Genomic DNA, 20,244 nt, shown 5'->3' with positions numbered 1-20,244 from the left:
CCACTGTCCAGCTTTCACATAGTAATATGATGGCATGAATTAATCTAGTCTTGGTGGCCATTACCAAAGATCATATCCGTGCTTGCACCCCTTTGATGTTTGTGTGAATTGTCCTGCGCATTTGGGGCAATTTTCGCCCGGTGTGTATACTGGGCCTAACACACAAGCTGCTTTGAACGATCAGCCTCCTGCTGTGGTTATTGTCATTGGGAATTGATACAACAATCCGGGCTTATCGTTTCCATCCGAAGAAACGGAAGACGCTTTAGTGACAGCATCAGTGGGCGACGCCCGCCTCCTCCATCGCTTGTCTGCCCCCCCCACCCCCCACCCCCATCTACAGGGGACCTTTGTCACGGGGGAGGCGAAGGCCCAACACAGCCGGCTCCTTCTAGACCCAGCGGGGGGGGGGAGAACCCCGAGCCAGCCGCGGCTGGCGGCTCTTCCGAGGCGGAGGAGGACTCACCCAGGCCCGGCCGAGCTCCATCCCCTCAGAGGCGCCGGCGTCGGGGTCGGTTTTCGCCCCCCCCCCCCGCGAGTGAAGCGGCGGCGCCTTCTCGTCCCCTCAGCGGGTCCCCTTCCAACGCCTTTCCGAGGCCTCAGACCAAGGCCCGAGCCGAGGCAGGGTTGAGGGGAGCCGGCGACCGACCGACCGACCGACCGAGCCGCTGCCGCTGCTGGCACTTCCTGCTCCGCCCACTCGCTCGCCGTCATCGCCGAGTCACGACTCGCGAGGAAAACTGGGTAAAGAAGGCGCGAAGAGGCGCGTGGGGTGTTTTGGTGGGCTTTACCCGGGACTACAACGCCCAGAAGCCCTTGCGGCCGCCGCGCCGGGGGTTGCGCGAGCGCTCCTTCGGCACGGCGCCCACTACAACTCCCAGGAGCCATTGCGAGAGTGGGAGAGAACGTTACCCCGGGCGGGCTGGGCGCGCGAGCGGGACTGGCTGTTGCTGGTGCAAGAGTTTTGCTGGGGCTGGGGGGGCTGCAAGCAACGGGGCTTGGAGGTAAACCGGGCTCTCGATGCATCATCCTGTTAGAGAGCCATGCAAAGGTAAAGGGCGGATGGGGCGGGCGGGATGCCGGGGCTGGTAGAGAATTAAGGGTGAGCGGATCCCGCCTCGAACATAAGCTGCTTGCGCGCGCATTTGCGTACCTTTGGGATCTGCTAGTGCAGGCTGCAGCGCGCAAACGTACAGCAGAAATGGTGTGTCTGCCGCCAGTAAACGTACAGTTTAGGACGACTAGAGAGCAATTGCACAGGCTATCTTCACAAACCAGCAGCAGCCTGTAAGGATTGATTTTTATGGCTGATCGGCCTGCTTTCCCTTTTAGACTAGCTGATCGTGCAAACCGTTAATCAGGAATTGTGGTTTTGCAATTGCATCTGCTAAATCCACGTTATAAAGCTTTGTAGTAGAGCATGCAAAAGCATTCTGTGCTTTTGACAAAGGGTTTAGGACAAGGATGTGTGTTCACGATGTGTCAAGAAGGTGTAGAGAGATGCACAAACTCCTGATTTACACAATGCATGTTTTGAGGATGAAGGATTGTGGGCTGTGGACATCCATGTGCAGGAACGAGCATAAGAAAGGACATGCTGGATCAGACCAAGGTGCATCAAGGCCAGCAGTCTGTTCGCACAGTGGCCAACCAGGTGCCTCTAGGAAGCCCACAAACAAGACAACCGCAGCAGCATCCTGCCTGTATTCCACTGCACAGCATATGTTGCTCTCTGTACAGGGGAAAGTACATAGGCCTACTACCCCACCATAGATGAAACTGTTTTATATTGTGTCAGATTCTTGGGCCCTCTGGTGCACAGTTGCTGCATAGAAGTCAGCTATGGATGGGGAGAGGTCATAACTCAGTAGTAAAGCACGTGATTTGCATGCATTTGCCCCAGAACAGTCCCTGGCACCTCCCGTTAAAAGCATCTTGGGTATAAGAAAAAGGGCTCTGCTTGAGACTTGGGGAGATTTAAATCTGCATGTAAAGTATGTGTTGAGGTCTTTCCTTAATCTATACTGATAAGGCTGTACCAAAGGACAGGAAGGAGAAGTTTTATTTTGCATCATTAATTAATTCCATCTTGCATCATGTTCACAGGTTTGTTTTTGTGAGGAGTTTGACCATTTTGTGGACTGCTTGGGCTTGTGGAAAGACCCTCTCAAAGTTCGTGAAAAAATTTTAAGTTGTTTCTCTGCTACTCCACTAACGGAATTGCCATATGAATTTTACTGGGGTCGAGATAATTTTAACTGGAGGTGGCAAGGATTGATTCTGAATTCGCCCGTGCACAGTTGACTTCAAGGCAGGCAGTACTCTAGGCATTCGATGGAGCCACCTGTAAAGTGTTCTTGGCTGGGTCTGATTCCGGCACACTGAGGTGCAGCTTTCGGACATGCTGCTAGGCTGCTAACAGGTACCAGGTAGGCCCTCTTAGCTTTGTATAGCTTTCATGAGCTGAAAGGGCTTGTGCATGTGCCACAGTGTGTGACACCAGCCTTCAGTAGTTCACACGAAACCTTTGTGTGTGTGTCACCTTCCAGGATTTATTTCAGCGAGCGTACTTATGGCTGTATCTTCTGTTCCTTTTTTGTCTGTTGGAACACCTGCAGAAGAGGAAAGTCACTTGAAGATAGGGAAGTTCTAATAAGCTCATTATGCATAAAACGTTTTTAGTTTTTATGACATCAGTGTTACTAGGGAAGAACTAGAAAAGAAAAAAAAATCCCATTCCATTAGACGTAAGCAAGTACCGATGCATTTATGCAGCTTTAAAATTGTATCTAGCTTCTTGTAGCTACAGGGAGAGTGAGTTACAATATTCTGTACTATCTTATCAGCACTCAAGGACGGACGCCTTGTCTTCTTAGACAGTTAGTCTTTTTAGAATAGCAAAGTCAGCAGGAAAACTTATCAGGGTACAGAGGTTCAATTTTTTAGGCAGAGAGCAAAATAAAGATGGCTCCGCTTATGCCAAGTTAAAATTCACTCACTGTCTGTTGGAACACCTGCAGAAGAGGAACTACAAATAGCTGTTCTAGTGTATAAAGGCCTTTATCCCCCTTATAGGAGACATCTCCAGGAAATTCCAGATTCGGGCAGCAACGTCTCCACTAGCTTCACGTGGGCATGGGATCCCAGCAAGACATCAGAGCTGCTCGTGGGCATGGGAGTGTCTGTCCTTCAAGATAAGCTAGCCAATGAGAATACTCCCCAGGAGCTGCTGATGTGCGTGGGCCCGCCCCCTAAACGACAGAAGGTGAAGGACAAGGAATTTGTGATTGCCCGTAGACTAAGGCTGCTTCGAGAGTTGGCACCAGGTAAAGAACCGGAAAAACAGTGTTGCACTTAACCTCTAACTGTTGCTGGTCGAGTGGTCTTCTGTGCAGGCACACATGCGCAGTCCCATGTGTGCCTGCACAGAATCCATGAAAACAAACAGGTAAAATCCATTCAGAAATTCAACTGTAGCCAATTTGTAATGATGGAGATTTAAGTGATACTTTTTATTGTAATAGCAAGGTATCTCTAAGTCATAGGCGGAAATTGAAAGTGCATTTTCAATTAGAAGTGCAAATCAGTATTTAAATTGAGCAGGAAGTCTCAATTTTTTTATTATATATATATTTTTAATTTGGCCATTTTCAGTTTTGGCTCCTTTATTTCTGTAGAAAGATATGAACTAACTTACTTCATTGGACCCAAAACAGTTGACATTTTTCTCCTCCATTTTATCATCACAACTCTGGGAGGTAGGTTAGGCAGAGTGTGCGTGACTAGCCCAAGGTTACCCAGCAGACTTCCAGAAATGCCTGGAGATGGTAGAAATAGGCGCAGGGACTGGGGAAGGGGTTGCTCCTGGCCAGTAGAGAGAGCATGGCCAGGAACACACGGCATAGGGTGTGGGTGATTAGCCGTCTCTGGGAGGAGTGCCCTTAGGACCACAGAGGCGGGGTGGGGGAGGCGGAGCTTGGGGTTAGGGTGCATGTCCAGCACCTGGGAAGGGCTCTAAAGGCGGTGGTGAAGCAGTGAAGCACTGTTGGGGGATGGTCCTGAACAGTTAACAATATTTTAATTGCAACTCAGAGCTTGAGTATTACTATGTTTTAAAACTGCTGAAGTACAACTAATAATGAAGCTCAAGACTATGAATTCTCCTGGACTGAACAGAGATCTGGAATTACCAATGCTTATTTCTCCACGCCTGCTACCCTTCTGCATATCATACCTAATCCAATCACGCCTGCTAATGTCATTTATTTGCTTTTGACATTTACATTGCCATTGTGTGTCTAATTCACTCATAACAACTTACCGATAGATGGAATCACATTCTAGCTGTATCTGAAGAAGTGAGCTGTAGCTCACAAAAGCTCATACCCTGCCAGAAATGTTGTTAGTCTTTAAGGTGCTACTGGACTCTTGCTCTTTTCAAGTGTGAGATGTCTGTTTAACTGAATTAATTTTAATTTGTTATGCTACATGGGGAATGAAATGTTGTTTAATCTTACTTTTGGTTTAACTGTTTAACATTTTTTTTCCCTTCAAGGTGTTTCTTGGGATACCTTGCCTGATGAATTGTTGTTGGGGATCTTCTCCTGCTTATCCTTAGCTGATCTGCTAAAAGTTTCCCAGGTTTGCCGGAGATGGCACCGACTTTCGTGAGTGATTTATAAAACAGACTCTTTTTTGTTTGTTTGTAAGGAACGGATTTTTTTAAGGAACAGTTTTCAGTGGTTGTTGAATGGTTTGGGTCTTGTCTTGGCATATGTTTGGGTTGTGTAACGTTACATTGGACCAAGACTATGAATTCACAAAGGAACACAGTTTTTAGTTATCTTTTGTGATGTGCATAATCCTTTTTTTTTTATTGCTTTTTATAATAAAACATACAAACAAAAAAAGAAAAAAATATAATAGTAAAATCATAATACAACAAAAAACATAAAATACATAAAACATATACAGAGCATAATCCTTGAGAAGAAGTCTTACATAGTGTTTGGTTCATACATAGAGATACATAAGGTGCTGTGCTGGGTCAGACCAGTGTTCTGCCTAGTCCAGCATCCTGTTTCACACAGTGATCAACCGGTTGCCTTGGAGAGCAGCGGCTCTCCAAGGTCTCAGGCAGAGGTCTTTCACATCACCTACTTGCCTAGTCCCTGCAACTGGAGATGCTGGGGATTGAACCTGGGACCTTCTGCATGCCAAGCAGAGGCTCTGCCACTGAGCCACAGCAACTCCCCTGGTTGCCGCTGCCTCACCCACCCCACTCACCGTCACTGCTCTGTCTTCCTTTTTTTAATGGCTGCTGCATCCAAGACCTTGTTCTGAACTTACAGTGGTGGCTGAACTCCTGCCAGGGTTTTTTCCTAAATTCATTTGCTTATGTGCATTTCTACTTTCTTTAAAGGTTGATGTGATTTTTTCCCCATACTCCAGCCAGAGAGCTTTGTCCAAATTGTGGGGGGAGCCCTGTGTCGGTGTAACCTGCTTGGATTAAAACTATGAAACCATAAAGTTTTTATCATGTTAGGAATCTGCTATCAGAGCCGGATAATCAAGACATCATTTGTGCTCAATCCTTCAGTTTGTTTGCTGACTAGTAAACTCATTTTCTTTCTTCAGAATTGATGAATCGCTTTGGAAAACCCTCGATCTTACAGGGAAGAATCTGCTGCGGGGAGTGATCGGACAGTTGCTGCCCTTGGGGGTCACTGCCTTCCGTTGTCCGAGGTCCTGCATTGGGAATCCTTTGTTTAAAACAAGCAGGTAATGCCGTCCCCAGAACAAAACTTTCCATTTTCATTCTTGCTGAACATTTAGTCTTCTCCCTTTGAACCCTCATCTCCGTTGCAGAATGAAGGCAGAATTATTCTGTCATGCTTTTGGTTCATAATATCTTTTTATTGTGAATTATATTTGGCTTGGGTGTCGCTGCAAATCGGCTGCGACTTGACAGCACTTTACACATGCACAGTTGACTTGTGGTATTGTAATATTTGATGTTACTCATAGGGGCTTCTATACTTTTAGGGATGGGATTAAATTGGTTTGATGTATTTGTATTATTTTATATGACTACACCGGATATTATCGGATGTTTATTATGTTGTTTTTGTACCTATTTGAATGGATGTAATTGACGTACCCGTTTTAGTTGACGCAATTGTTTTTTGATGTAAACCGCTTCAAGGTCTTAGCCGAAGAGGAGCCATATAAAAATGGAAATAAATACATGAATGACTGAAAGGCCCCAGTCCACTGGACCAACAGGAGCTTTGGGGGAACTGACGGAGAGAGAAAGTGTATTGAGTTTGGAGGGGGGAAATGGGTTCAAGTTTTGAGGGGAAATGGGTTCAAGTTTTGACTACTCAGTCTAGTCCACCCTTAGCTCATTTGATATTGAGAACTGTAATAATAATTAACGGCCATCGAGTTGTAACTAATTTATGATGACCTCTCATGGGCTTTTCAAAGCAAGAGATGAGCAGAGGTGGTTTGCCATTGCCTTCCTCTGCTTAGCAACCCTGATCTTGATGGTCTCTGTAAAGAAAAGCAACCTTGCTCTTCTTCTGATCACCAAACCTTGGTTCAGGCTGCGGCCTTCTATGTCTTCAATGTCTTGATATCAGACTAGGAGCTGATGACCAGCTCTCTCTCACAAACCATTCCCGTGGGAAACCATTTCCATTTCCCATGGGAAGCCACTTCACTTTGGGGGGAAAGGTGTGGAGACCGGAGGCATTGCCACCTCCATTTCAAAGCCTTCCTATTGTAAATCAGCTATCTGTTCTCTTGGTGACAATCCTGTTAGAAGCCTGACATCTCAAAAGCTTGAAGGAGCCCAGATGTTTTGTATTGCTGCAGAGATGCAAATACATCTGTAACTTCAAAAGGCCTAGAGGTGTCATGCCAAATATCTTACAAGTTTATTGCGTCCCCAACATCTCATTGGGTGGAATGGCCATCGCCCAATGAGATGGGAGAGATAAATATGAACTCTGTTCTAATCAAAATCATGAAGCTTGGGAGGGAGACATGCTGGTCATGTCTCCAAGCGATCATCATCTGGGAACCATGAAGGGCTGACACTCTGCGTGTTAGGACCAAAACTGGGTCTTGGTAATTATAAATCAACTAAAACCTTGCATTTGTTACTCTCTTGGAAACTTTGCCTATTTTGCCTGAAACTTAAAGAACTACTGTGAAGTTAGAGATTGCTAAGATTTCTTGTTTTTATGCTATCTGCCTCACAAACAATTTCCTTTCTGTAACGAGCACATTTTATTAAATAAACTTATAGACTTTATTTTGAAGTCTGAGAAACCTTTTTTTTTGGGTCTCAGGGCTAAATCCAAGTGCCTGAGTGTGTGTGTGTGTGAGAAACCACCTACCCTAGGGTTTTGTGGCAATAAGCCTCCCCTGGCAGAAGCTCTACTCTGCAGGGACGGTTTTTGCTTGTTTTGACTTTTGGGAAACTGGCTGGGGAAGAGTAGCTCTCAGCTCATCCCTGGGAAAGCCAGCCTTTTGGAATTGAGAGCTGGTGGCGATATACCTGTACTACGCTCAAAGGGGGAATCCTGGGGCACAGTAAGGAATTTGGGTTTCCTTAGGGAAACATTTGGTGACTTTGAACTACAGAGGAATCGGCCTGCTGGAGAGCAGACCGAGTCTCCTCGACAAGGTAGCAGAGTCTACCCGCATTGTGCTTTAGGGAGAGTCCTGAAGCCCAGTGGGGAGTTTGGCAACTTTTGACCCAAGGAGGAACCGGTTTGCTGGAGAGCAGGCCGGACTTCCTTGACAGTCTCCCATCCAAGTACTAACCATGGCCAACTCTGCTTAGCTTTCAAGCTCTGACAAGTTTGGGCTATTCTTGCTGCTGTGAGCTTGTTTTAAAGGCTCTTGTAATTTCCTTTTTGAAAGTGTATTCAAAGCAGTTTAGCTTGCTCATATATCTCACAGGTGCATTCTGCTCTTGGAGGACACAGAATTAAGTTGGGTTGCTTGGAAGATGTGGAAACTTTGTTTTAAAAGTTGTATTCTACACATTGGTTTTGCCTTTCATCATTTGTTTGGCCTGTTTTCAGACTTCTTCATGTGCAGCATATGGATCTGTCCAATTGTACAATCCAAGTTGCAGACCTCCAGAGTATTCTTGATCGGTGTCAGAGCCTGCAGAACCTCAGCTTAGAAGGGCTCAACCTTTCCAGCGACATTGTTCGGTGGGTAAGCAAACCACTGTTGTGCGAGGAACAAGTTCTGAACGAATAGCCCTTGCTAAATAGATTGGTGCTTCTGAGACATTGCAAAAGTTGACATACCTAACACAGGAAACAAGATAATTTTTACCAAAGGTTTGCCCACAGTTCGTGGCATCTATTTATTAATAACAAATTAGACCTTCAGTGTTTATCAGTTGCTTGGGTTAATTCACTAAAATACCGTATTTTTCGCTCTATAACACACACTTTTTCCCTCGTCAAAAGTGAGGGAAAATGTCAGTGCGTGTTATAGAGCAAATGCAGCGGCAGCAGGGTGCGGAGCCGGGCCACCCCGGGAGCCGGCTGGGACGCCGCCAGCCAGCTGGGGGCGGGAGGCCCCTCCCAGCCGCCCAGCGCAGCGCAAATTAAAGACCCACCGCCCCCCTTCCCGGGATTCCCGGGAAGGGGGGCGGTGGGTCTTTAAACTCCTCTGCGCTGATTGCCCAGGCAGCGCGGAGCACTTCCCCCCCCTTCCCGGTCCGATGCTCAGCTGTTGGGCGGGACCCGCCCAACAGCTGAGCTGGGGGGGGAAGTGCTCTGCGCTGCCTGGGCAGGCAGCGCAGAGCACGTTAAAGACCCACCGCCCCTCTTCCTGACGGCCAGCTGGGAGGCGGGCCGGCAGCACAGAGCCTGCTGGGCTCATGCGCCGACGGCTCAAGCCGGCGTTCCCTGCCCCGATGGCCAGCTGGGAGGCGGGTGGGGCCGCACAGAGCCGGCTGGACGCGTGTGCCGGCTTGCGCCGTCCTGACGTGCACTCTCCCAGCTGGCTCTGTGCGGCCCCGCCCGCCTCCCAGCTGGCCATCGAGGCGGGGAACGCCGGTTCGCGCCGTCCCCACGCGCACGCGCCCACCTGGCATTCGCTCCATAAAACAAGTTTTTAGAGGAGGGAAACAAGATTTTTTCTTGTTTTCCTCCTCTAAAAACTAGGTGCGTCTTATGGAGCGGTGCGTCCTATGGAGCGAAAAATACGGTAACCTTTGCATTAACTGTTTGTTTATTTAAAGTCGTTGTATTACACCCTTCCAATTCTGCTTAAAAACTAAATAATGATCCAGAAGGCAACTTAATTTTTTAAAATGGTTAATTATTTTGAAGAGAAGCATTGGAAAAAGCAAGTGTGAACGGCGGGCAGCAGATGGTGCCTGTGCCAAAATGTTTTATGATGGGGTGAACTACAACTGGAAAGACCTGGGTTCAAATGCTTACACTGTCATGAAGATCACAAGGTGACTTTGAACAGGTCACTCTCAGGGTTGTTGTGAGACTAAAATGGGCGGGGGGCAGGGGAATGCTGTATGCTGCCCTGAATTCAGTGGAGTAATGATGGGGAGAAAAATGTTAAAAAACTGTATTTGAGAAGGGGGAAAAAAGACTCTTCTAAGATGGTTCCGGCTGCAGCTTTTCTGTATGCATGATTTCAAACCCAAGTAAGGTTCCTCCCCTCAAAATATTGTTTTTGTTTCTGTGCTGATATATGTAGATTCCCCCCCCCAAGCGATTCCTGGGGATCCCATGTCTCCTAGGAGCAGCATTTTGGGGTGTGTTTTGGGGCTGCCATGGGAGGAAGGAATTGGCAAAAATCCCCCACCCAGCACCTGTGGAAACCCAGGTGGGATCCAAGCCAATGTTTATATCCTTCCTTTCTGCTTTTAAAGTACTCAAACCAAAATCACAATACACCGTGATTAAAAAACAGACTAACAACTATTTATTCCACAGAGGATTAAACAAGTAACACAGAGATGTAAAACATCTACAGGAATTACAAAATATGGCCAAAAGGTAAATAGCAAGCAGTTAACAAAAATACTGACAGTAGTAAGAACATGGGAAAATATTTGCATGTATGCAAATATTTCGCATACTGTGAATGACCAGCCTACTTGTCAGAATTATGCCAGCAAGGCTCTTGGAGCAAATTCACTCCCACACATTCTCAGCCTTAGCCAGGCTCCATCTCTTCCGGTTTTTAGGAAAAAATATAAAGCATCTTGGGAAGGCACTGTCAATTTTACTGTTTTTAAAGAATGGGTGTTTTTATGCATGCCACAAGTTTAATTCATTGAATTTGTGCTGTTCATTGTGTTCATTGTATTATTGATGCTTTTGGAATACTTTTGGGAACAGCCCCAGGTCCTTTGGGGGAAAGGCAGAATACAAATATTTAAAGTAGTAAAGAGCGAAGGCTATTAACAGCTCTGTCTGCAGAAGACACGATGCTTCCCCAAAGGAAACATATATGGAGATGTCTCCGCTGTCAAAAGCACTATCAACAGTGCTTTAGTTTAATCAATGAATTGATGATTACACTGCTAATCATAAGATGCAGTTAGTTATTCAACAGTGCATTCCTGAGCAGAATGCCTGTGCTGGGCTTAGGAGGCAATGCAGTGGCACTGCCTCCAAAGCCTGCTCACGGCGCAAAAAATCAGGTGGCGCATCTCAGCCAAAAAAAAGGGGCATTCCTGGGCCAAAATGGCTTAGGAGGCCACCTAAAGGCGCTGGTGCCACAACGCTCCGTTGGCGTCCTGGCCCAGTGCTGCCGCAGCAGCAGCCAGCGACCGGGTTTTCCTGCAAGCGTTGGGGCCACCAACACTGGCTTAACTTGCCCGAACGCTGGTTCGGGGGGGGGGGGGGCGTACGCCGGCGCGGATCCTGCTGGGCCTCCTAAAGGACTTTCGCCCTGGATGCCAGCGCTTCTCAGGATTGCGCTGTTAGTGGCTGTGCCTTTGTGTATGCCCAGTTATAATGTTGGCTTATACCTTAATATCATTCATCCCTTAGCCTGATGCTAGAATGCATTGTACACTTTCAGCAGTCTGCCATTGTGGCAGGATAGTCGCCCTCTAAAAATTCTATGTTCTGGGGCCCCTGTGTGGGTTTTTCTAAAATAACAAATTGATTTTGTGTGTGTTTGCGTATGTGTGTAGTAAGCCCCCAGCTCTCCTTCAAGGTCAGTGGTGCTGGCATGGAAACATAACAGTGCCTTCCTAAGCAGATAAGCCTAGTGACTTCAATGAACTTAGAAGGATGTGAACTTTGGTTAGGATGGTGTTCTTAATGTGTGATCACACAGGTTAATGGGCAATGTTTGGCCATTCTTTCTGTGTTTCCCCTTTCAGAAAAATAGCGCAGAACCCCTACTTGATACGATTGAATCTCTCTGGATGCTCCGGATTCTCTGCGGAAAGCTTGGATGCCATGTTGAACAGCTGTCACAGGTAGGAGGAAGGTCACTAGCATACGTGAGAATATTAGGCTTTGCATATACACAGTGCTGGATTTAATGGCAGAAGTTCTAATCACAATTCAGAAATACAAGTACATGCAACTGTATGTTCTGTATTCACAGAAATGCTAGTTAGGATCCCACCTGAGGTTTATTTGCCAGATTAGAACCCATGAGTGTGAAAATGGAAACCAGTTCACCCCACTGTTCACTTTATTGGCCCTGATCCATCCCATTATCCTTTCTAGGTGTTTAGTCAGGACCTCTACAATTGCACTCAGTATATATTACCGTATATACTCGCGTATAAGCCGAGTTTTTCAGCCCAAAAAAAGGGCTGAAAAAGCCGAACTCAGCTTATACGCGGGTCAATACGGTGGGGAGGGGAGGGGGGAACTTACCGCCATCATCGCCGCCATCGCCCGCGAACCTTTACCCGGCCGGCAGGGGCCTTCCTGGGCCGGCAGGAGGCCCCTGCCGGCTGCTCCGCCGCCGCTCAGGCGCCTTCCTCCTGCCGGCAGGGGCCTGGAGGGGCCGGCAGGAGGTCCCTGCCGGCTGCTCCGCTGCCGCTCAGGCGCCCGGGCGCCTTCCTTCTGTCGGCAGCGGCCTGGAGGGGCCTCCTGCCGGCCCAGGAAGGCCGCGCCGCCGCCGATTCGCCGCCTCTCCAGGTGAGTAGGGGGTTCAGGGGCTCTTCCCCCTCCCCCCCTTGGATGGCACTGAGGTCGGGGTGGGTTGGGGTGGGTCGGGAGGGCCCGGTAGGCCAGCGGGAGGGCGACCTGGGGCAGGGGCCCTGCGCTCTAAAATGGCGGCCGCCATTTTAGAGCGCAGCATTGCCGGTAAAGGGAATTTCTTATTGACCCTCGGCTTATACGCGGGTCAATAAGCAATTCCCTTTTCTGGCCTCAAATTTGGGGGGTTGGCTTATACTCGGGTCGGCTTATACCCGAGTATATATGGTAATTGATACATTCGAGCATGCCTGCTTGCTAATAAGATGTTAACTCAGACACTTGAGTTGGTTAGTACTTGACTAGGACAGTTTGCCCACATTTCTGCTCATGAGCACTGCGTACATGAGTCAATAGAAACCACTCCAAATTCCTGTATTGTTTTTGTACAATTAGGGTAAGTTAGGTTTTGGCATTGGGGATTGCTAGAGGAATGTCATATCTGTTATTTGTGTTTTAAGTTGTTGTTAAGTGGAGCGTTTATATTTTTATATTGAGTTTTCTTTTCAACTTGCATATAGGCTTGAAGAACTGAATTTGGCTTGGTGCGACTTTACTATCGATCATGTAAGAACAGTGGTTAGCCATATTCCTTCTACTGTAACACAGCTCAACCTTAGTGGATACAGACAGAATTTACTGATGTCAGGTGAGCAGCACGTTTTGGCTTGAAATATCTAGCTCTGGTTACCTGCCACCTATCCTGGAGTAACCACAGTGACTTTTGTGGGAATGAAAAGCTCCAGATTTGGGGAGAGGGGTTCAGAGCCACCTGAATTTCTGGAATTACATTTTGCATCTCCTAAAACACTGCCTTACCCTGCTTCTAAGAAACTTATCCAAAGTATTTTGCAGGCAGGAGAGACACATATACAAGTTGGTCCCAGCTGCAGCCATGCAACAGTGTAGAGGCAGTGTGGTGTAGTGGTTAGAGTACTAGAATCTGGGAGACCCAAGTTCTCATCTTTGCTGTGCCATGGAAGGTTACTGGATGACCTGGGGCCAATCACACATTCTCAGCCTGACCTACCTTACAGGGTTGTCATGAGAGTAAAGTGGAGGAGACTCCTTTTAGACAGAACACCTCCCTTTCCTCTGTCTTTGATTGCAATTCACTCAGTCTGCATAAAGCACAAAAACACATACACTAACATTCCTGAAAGTTGTAACAAGTAGAGACAACCGGACTCCTCTGCGTTGCTAGGCTATTATCTCGTTACTGAGACCTTCACAAGAGAACAGCTTTGCGCTAGTTTTTAGAGACTGTTAAGGATGACAGCTATGGTGTGATTCTGGAAAGTATCTTTCTTGCTAAAAATGTATAAAGGGTGCTGTTTGAGGCACAGAATGGTGATTTTATTTTTGCTGTCTGACTCTGTGTTTGGGCTGGAGAGATTTAAATCCCGGCTTGTATGTTTAAACTTGGTACCATTAAATAGAGCAAGCTGTTTAAACTACTTCTGATCTCCAGTGCGCTCTCTGTGATCTGACCTAATCTGGATAGTGTTTTTCTAGGCACAACAGGAGAATGACATAAGCTGCTTTGGGTCCCTGTTGAGGGGAAATGTGGGGTATAAACTCATTCATTTATTTTCTTTATTCCTTGTCTTTCTTCTCAAATGGGATTCAAAATGGCTTACATAATTCTGTGGCCCAAAGAAAAGCTTAACTTAATAGAAACAACTGTAAATGTAGGCATGTTTGTGTTCAGTTGAGTAACTTCCTGGCATTTCTGTAAAGGCTTGTATTTCTTGTAAGAAGCTTCCATTGCTTATTGATGTGTGTGGCCAGCTCATTGAATTTGCCTTCTCATTTCAGACGTTAAATCATTACTAGAGAGGTGTTGCAATCTCATACATTTAGATTTAAGGTAAGAGAATTTGAATCTCATTGAATGGGGGGTGTTGTTGGTAACTTGTTGGGGAATAAATGAAAACCAATATACAACTTTCAAAAAGGGTACCACATTTCAAACATTGGCTGGAGTATTGGGAGACTTAAATGCCAGGTCCCGCTTGTTGTTCTGTCGAGGAAGTGGATTATAGGATCCAGCCTAGTGCAAGGAAAGATTCTAGTGCAATATTGTACCAAATAGTCGAAAATAGAGATTTTAAAAATCAAGCAGAGCCAAGAGTTGTTTCTTTCTCTCATATAGTAACAAGCTAATCCCAATCCTGTCTGAACTAGCAAAATCTGGTGGAGTATATGCTTTTATAGTGCATAGCAATATCTGAGTGGAGGGAGGTTTTATTCTGCTTTCAGCTATATCCCAGATTGCAGCTAGCACACTCTGTGAGAGTATCTGCAGGCTCTCAGATAATTGTGCAGGGGAAAAAATGTACATTTGATGGAAGCAGAAATCAGTGAGTTGCATGATCCTTTTTCCTGGGAAGGCCATTACAGTGTTTTTGCCGGCTTGTACTAATAGTCTGTTAGTCAAGTGTAACAGATGCATTTCCCTTTTAGCAGCTGATCCATCATCTTAGATGAAGGATCATACTCTGACCCTTGAAAAGAAATTCCCTGTCCGTATAGCAGATGCACTGAATGTAATGATAGGACATGAGAGTCCAGCATAACAATCCCATGTTGGTCCTGGTGATCGTTTGCTTGTGGGCAAGGAAGAAAATTGGTTCTCAGCTTCAGTTCAGAAACCTGTTGCAGTCTACTGTTCCACCTGTTGGTGTGACAGTGTGTTACCAAAGTTTTGCAAAGTTCTTTGTGTACTTCACGTGGAAAAATAGACTTTTTGCCCTGTTGAGAGTAGGGGTATGCAGCTTTCCCCCCCTGGGTTTGGGTTTAATAAACCTGGAAATAATAATAATAATAAAAAAAACCCCAAAAGCTGAATACAATGGATTTGGCTTTTCCGGAAAATTGAACATTTTTGGGTTCATAAAGCCTAAACCTGAAAAATACGCAGCTCAGTGCTGGGTTCCGTTCTCCGTCTCTGCTGCTTGCCAGCTCCCGCAGGAGCTGGATCTGATCTTAGCCTGCAGGTAAGTAAGGGGGAGGGAGGGAAATGGCAGAGGGGCCAAAGCGGCCCAAATAATGCTGAAAAAATTCAGCCTTATTCGGATCTGCTTTTTTGGCTCTCCTTTATATGCCACCATTTTTTTACAGGTTAACCCCCCCCCCCCGAAAAATACCGGAAAAGGTATTTTTCTGGTTTTTAATCCGATTCAGGTTTACTGAATGCACATCCCAGTTGAGAGCAGAACTGGGGAAGACACTAGTAGTACAAGGAGGAAGGAAACAAAATGAACGCTTGCTGCTGTTTACTGACTCGCACAGCAAAGAGGAAAGTAGGGCAGCTTAAAGGCAAGTGTTTCAAGCGGGCAGGGTAAAGCAAGTCCCGCTCACACCTAATCAACTGGTTTCTCACTTGTCCTTAGTTCAAAGCCTATTTCTAGCATCTCCCAGAAATCAGGGCAAACACTGGCATAGCTGGACACAACTCATTTTAACAGAACCAAGTTATTTAGCACATTTAATGGGGATTTTACATCTAGAAATGTTGGTGCTTTCGGATCAAATTTAAATGAATGGAGATTGCTTTTAAGGGCTGATTCCCTTCATTTCTCTTTTTGTTCACTGGTCTATCTGTAGAATTTAAATATATGGAAACTGTTAAATCAGATACTTTCTATTGCAGCGACAGTGTTATGCTGAAACCCGAATGCCTTCAGTACTTCTGCCAGCTCTCTTATCTCACGCATTTGTCTCTTAGTCGATGCTACCAGATACCTCCTGCAGCCTTACTGTGAGTAAAAGTCTGCTGTTCTTAAAAACCAATTTGAAAAGTTACTCAGTGTATTTCAGGGTGAATACAAATGGCTCCTGAGCCAGTTCATGGTGATTAAAGTTACAAGTATTATGATGCTGGCTTGTACACCAAATGGAGTGAGCGTGTTGATACCCAAGATGCTTATTTGCTCCATTTGTGTTTTCAAATAGTTCTGGAGATTAGGCCCTTTGCTCTTGGCCTGATCTGTGGGAAAAGAGGTTAATCCACTATGTCAAAGACACACACTTGGATCTTCATGTGAAAGAATGGGATCTGCTGCTCCTCATGAGTGCTGTGCCCCTTGTTTCCCCATCACCACCCATTCAGAGGATGACTTTCTCTGTCCCCTCTCTCATGGCTATTCAGCTTCACTCCTTTCAGAAAGGTGTTCCTCTTTGACCTCTCCTTCCTGCTAGTTTTATGGTGGGATTGATCCCCCCTGTAGCTCAATGGTAGAGCATCTGCTTGACATGCAAAAGGTCCCAGGTTCAGTCCCCAGCATCTCCACTTAAAGGGACTAGGTAATGTGAAAGACCTCTGCCAGTCTGAGATATCTCCAGTGGGGGAAAACTCAGTTTGTAGCCATTGTGTTCACTTCATTTTTTTCTTCCATTCTAGTGAACTTGGTGAAATTGCTACACTCAAAAGTCTCCAGGTTTTTGGGATAGTGACTGCCACCTCTCTCCAGCTCCTGAAGGCAACACTTCCTCATATAAAGATTAACTCCTCCCATTTTACAACTGTTGCAAGGCCTACCACTGGCTACAAAAAGAACCAAGAAATTTGGGGAATCCAGTGCAGACTGAGTTTAAGAACCACACCTGGTTTTTAATGTGGCACGTTCCAGAAGCCAGCAACGGATGTATCAGTTCCCCAAAGGCCGGACTATGGAATTCTTGAAAAGTTGGTTCAATTTTGCTTTACTTTGTAACTTGTAATGCAATCCAGCTACTTGAACTGACTTTATCCCATTAATTTTTTCCATGTTTTATGTCAAAGCAAGCTATTCAGTACCTTATCAAACCATTAGTTTTCCGGATGTATTTTCTATTACAGTTCAAATCTATCAAAACGTGCTAATCATGTAGAAATACTTGGTAAAATTAAGCAATATGCATACCCTGCCCCAGAAACTGTTTTTAGATACTTTGTTATAGTATGACTTTTAGACAATTAAAACTTCAAAGTTTTTATGTGGCTGTTTTTACTTGCCTATTCTTTTATTCATTAGACCCAGTACCATAATAAATCATAGATTCTCAGAGTTGGAACCACTTTTTTTTATTCTCTCACTCTTGAAGCTGAGAACGAACACTACTACAACCAAATAATCCATTCTGTTGTAAAATTTCTGCTGGTGCTAACACTTGCTTCCAAAGCATAACTCCTTCTGCTGTTTTGCAAAGAATTAGGTACATAATGTTTGTAGTACTATTTCAGTAAGAATTAATGTTTTTTTAAAAAGTTGGCACAAGTGGGGAGCACAACAATTTTGAGGACTGTTACCACCTTACTTGAAGAGCTGCAGTTTAAGCTTTCAAAGGGGGAACCTGCTGTTTTTCCAGGCAAGAACAGTGGCCTGCCTCTTTAAGCTGACACTGGGAAATTCATTCCCGGAGAAGCAAGCTGCTTCCTTCCCTATATGGTCACTTTGCAGAGCGAAGTTTGGGAGATGATGTATTCTCCATGCAGCAAACTCCAGTAGGGGGAAATCCCCCTTTTAGGTTCACTTCTGTATTGGGGGGTGGTCCTGGGATATACAGAACACTTCTGCTTAGACCTGTACTGTTCAGCAATGTTCTGTGTCAGTCAGGGCTTAAGATGGGAGCAAGACCCACTGGCCTAGAACCAAGGTTACTGCTCACAGAAACAAAGTACAAGCTTTAAGCTACAGCTATGTCCCGTTCCCATCTTTCTCTCTATAGTATTATTCATATACAAATAATGTGCTTCCTAACAGTACCTGAAATTCTTTATTATGCTAAAAGATGAAAAAATAGGTGCTTTCCAATTTTGACATGGCTCTGCCAAATATGACCACTTGAAGTACAAAAATGAATTTCTAGCACTAGAGGTCATGCTATTAGCTACAGAATGTATACAGAATAGGCATATTTATAAAGAACTAATGAAAGAAAATATACAAAGTTCTAACCAAAGTACCACTGAGAATTAATACTGATATCTACCTCAAATAGCTGAAAGACAAAGTATTTTCAAAAACACTAAGACATTTATTACTTTTCAAGTACACCATACATTTTACGAAAACCAAATCAATGTCTTTATTTTTAATAGAATCTGGAACCCAGATTGAAAGTTAATAGAAGCAGATCCTGGAATTAAGCATTTGAGAATGAAAGAAGATCATTTCAGCTACCTAGCTGATTAAAAATTAAATGATTTGTGCACATTTTAAAAAATCACTTTGTCAACTTAATTTAGTACAAAAGGATTTCAGTAATTTTTTCAACACCTTAAATTAGCTTTCTAAAGATTTGTCCACAGCTTTCACATTAACACTGCTCACTTTTTCTGAATTTAGTTCCCATGCAGAAAGTAACCATTATATATATATATAGGTATAAACTACAACATTAGTAGCTGGTCCAAGAACACCTCATACATAAAATAGTGGGTTTGTACCTATTGTGGCACCTGTGCAAACCCTCATTCACATCTCCCACCAACAAGTCTTTTACCTTGAGGGGCCTGAGAAACCATTATTGTTCCATAAGAGAAATTTGCATTGTTTACTCATTGCTGCTTCTTTAACCATTTATGGTTTTAGCACACCCAAAAGTGGCATGCTTCAAAGGACATTACGCCTACTCTGCAACCACAGTGCCCAGTCAGCGTCATGGGCCCCAATACAGATTCTCCCCCTTCCCTGCGCAAGGTGGCTTGCTGGGACAGTGGAAATGGGAGGTCTGTGTGTGTGGTAGGGAAGAGAAATGGAGCTAGTGGGACTGTTCGCATGTAGGAGCTCTACTCACGGTGCGATGGGCTGCTCTATTTGGTTCCAGAATTTAAGGGATTTTTGCTCCGTGGTTATAAACTCCTATGGTAGCTACATTAAATACAGCTATTAAATAATCAAACAGCAGTTCAGACTGGAAAAAAAATTCATAAGCCAGTGGCCTATTTCACAGCTTTCTTATTTTACAAAAGATATTTGTGCTCCCTGATCCTAAGAAGCACCTTTACTCAGAAGCAAGCCCCACTGACTTCAGCATAGCAGACTATGTTGCTGTTTTGCAGCACGTGGTGTTTAAGCTGGAAGTTTCACAATACAGTTTAAAGAACTGGATGTCTCTATTTCAATTTAACAGCTGTGCTATTTCTCCACCACCAAGGAAGGCTTACCCTCAGCCTTAAAGCACACTTGACCAACCATTGCAAATCTCTGCTTCTAAAATATTTTGACATTTTCGGGTGAAGTACTAAATACTTACATGTTTTTTTGCTGCGTAATTAATCGGCACTCTTACTTGACCTCACACTAAAGGTTCATTACCATTTCAAATGTAAACATTAAATGTATTTGGCAGTGATGTAATCAGGTTGTGATGAAGAGCATTGCAAGTTGTCTAGTGTTAAATACAGTATCAACCACTATTTGCAAAATTCAGGCATACGGCTGATTTAATAAATAAGTGTGGCAAGTGATTGGCTGTGGTCATAGTTCTATGGGTTGTTGTCCCTTACTGATATGGTAGACAGGAATTCTGACTATGTGGTATCTGCATTTCAGAAAACATAATTTCAAAAAAACGTGATGTTTTGGGGAGACATATATATATATATATATACATATACATACATATTATATATATATACATATATATATATAGCAATATATATACACACACACACACTCATTTAACACAAAGATGAGATTTATATTGTACCCGTCCAAGACAATTTGAAATTTACAAGGAATGGTGCTTATTTTCATTAGTAAATAAAAATTAAGCTCCAGATTGAAGTGTGCAGCTTTTGCCTCAAATTACTATACCATGGTTTCTGGGAAATGTAGAGGGGCATTTTTCAAAAATCAATTTAGACTAGTACTAAACATGGGTTTATAAATTGATTAGAAAGACGAAATGATCACAAGGAGGTTCCTCTAGATGTAACAGGTAAACATAAGCAGCACGTTGCTCAAGCAAATGAGGCAAGGGTAAGAGAATTTCTAAATCCAGTATGATTCTGGAATTTTTACAG

General features: G+C 44.6%; 2 protein-coding genes across 4 annotated transcripts in view; one reads left to right on the top strand and one right to left on the bottom strand.

The window, feature by feature from the left end:
- Positions 1-497, bottom strand: part of LMBRD2 (LMBR1 domain containing 2) — a 29,582-nt gene extending 29,085 nt beyond the window's left edge. For all 3 annotated transcript variants that reach the window (XM_056848172.1, XM_056848174.1, XM_056848175.1), the window contains exon 1: positions 467-497. The gene's annotated coding sequence lies outside the window, so the exon portion shown is untranslated. The remainder of the gene's footprint in view (positions 1-466) is intronic.
- Positions 498-1,012: 515 nt separating this feature from the next.
- Positions 1,013-16,849, top strand: SKP2 (S-phase kinase associated protein 2). Its single transcript, XM_056848632.1, has 10 exons — positions 1,013-1,051; positions 3,076-3,326; positions 4,556-4,667; positions 5,638-5,781; positions 8,100-8,234; positions 11,396-11,494; positions 12,752-12,879; positions 14,049-14,100; positions 15,886-15,993; positions 16,636-16,849. The coding sequence occupies exons 1-10, from the start codon at positions 1,044-1,046 to the stop codon at positions 16,847-16,849; spliced, it is 1,251 nt and encodes a 416-aa protein (XP_056704610.1). The 5' UTR covers positions 1,013-1,043.
- The last annotated feature ends 3,395 nt before the right edge of the window (positions 16,850-20,244 follow it).

This window comes from Euleptes europaea, chromosome 4, assembly GCF_029931775.1.
Source record: "Euleptes europaea isolate rEulEur1 chromosome 4, rEulEur1.hap1, whole genome shotgun sequence".
Lineage (NCBI taxonomy): Eukaryota > Metazoa > Chordata > Lepidosauria > Squamata > Sphaerodactylidae > Euleptes > Euleptes europaea.
The sequence above is the reverse complement of the archived record's forward strand: the minus strand, read 5'-3'. Positions and strand labels throughout refer to the sequence as shown.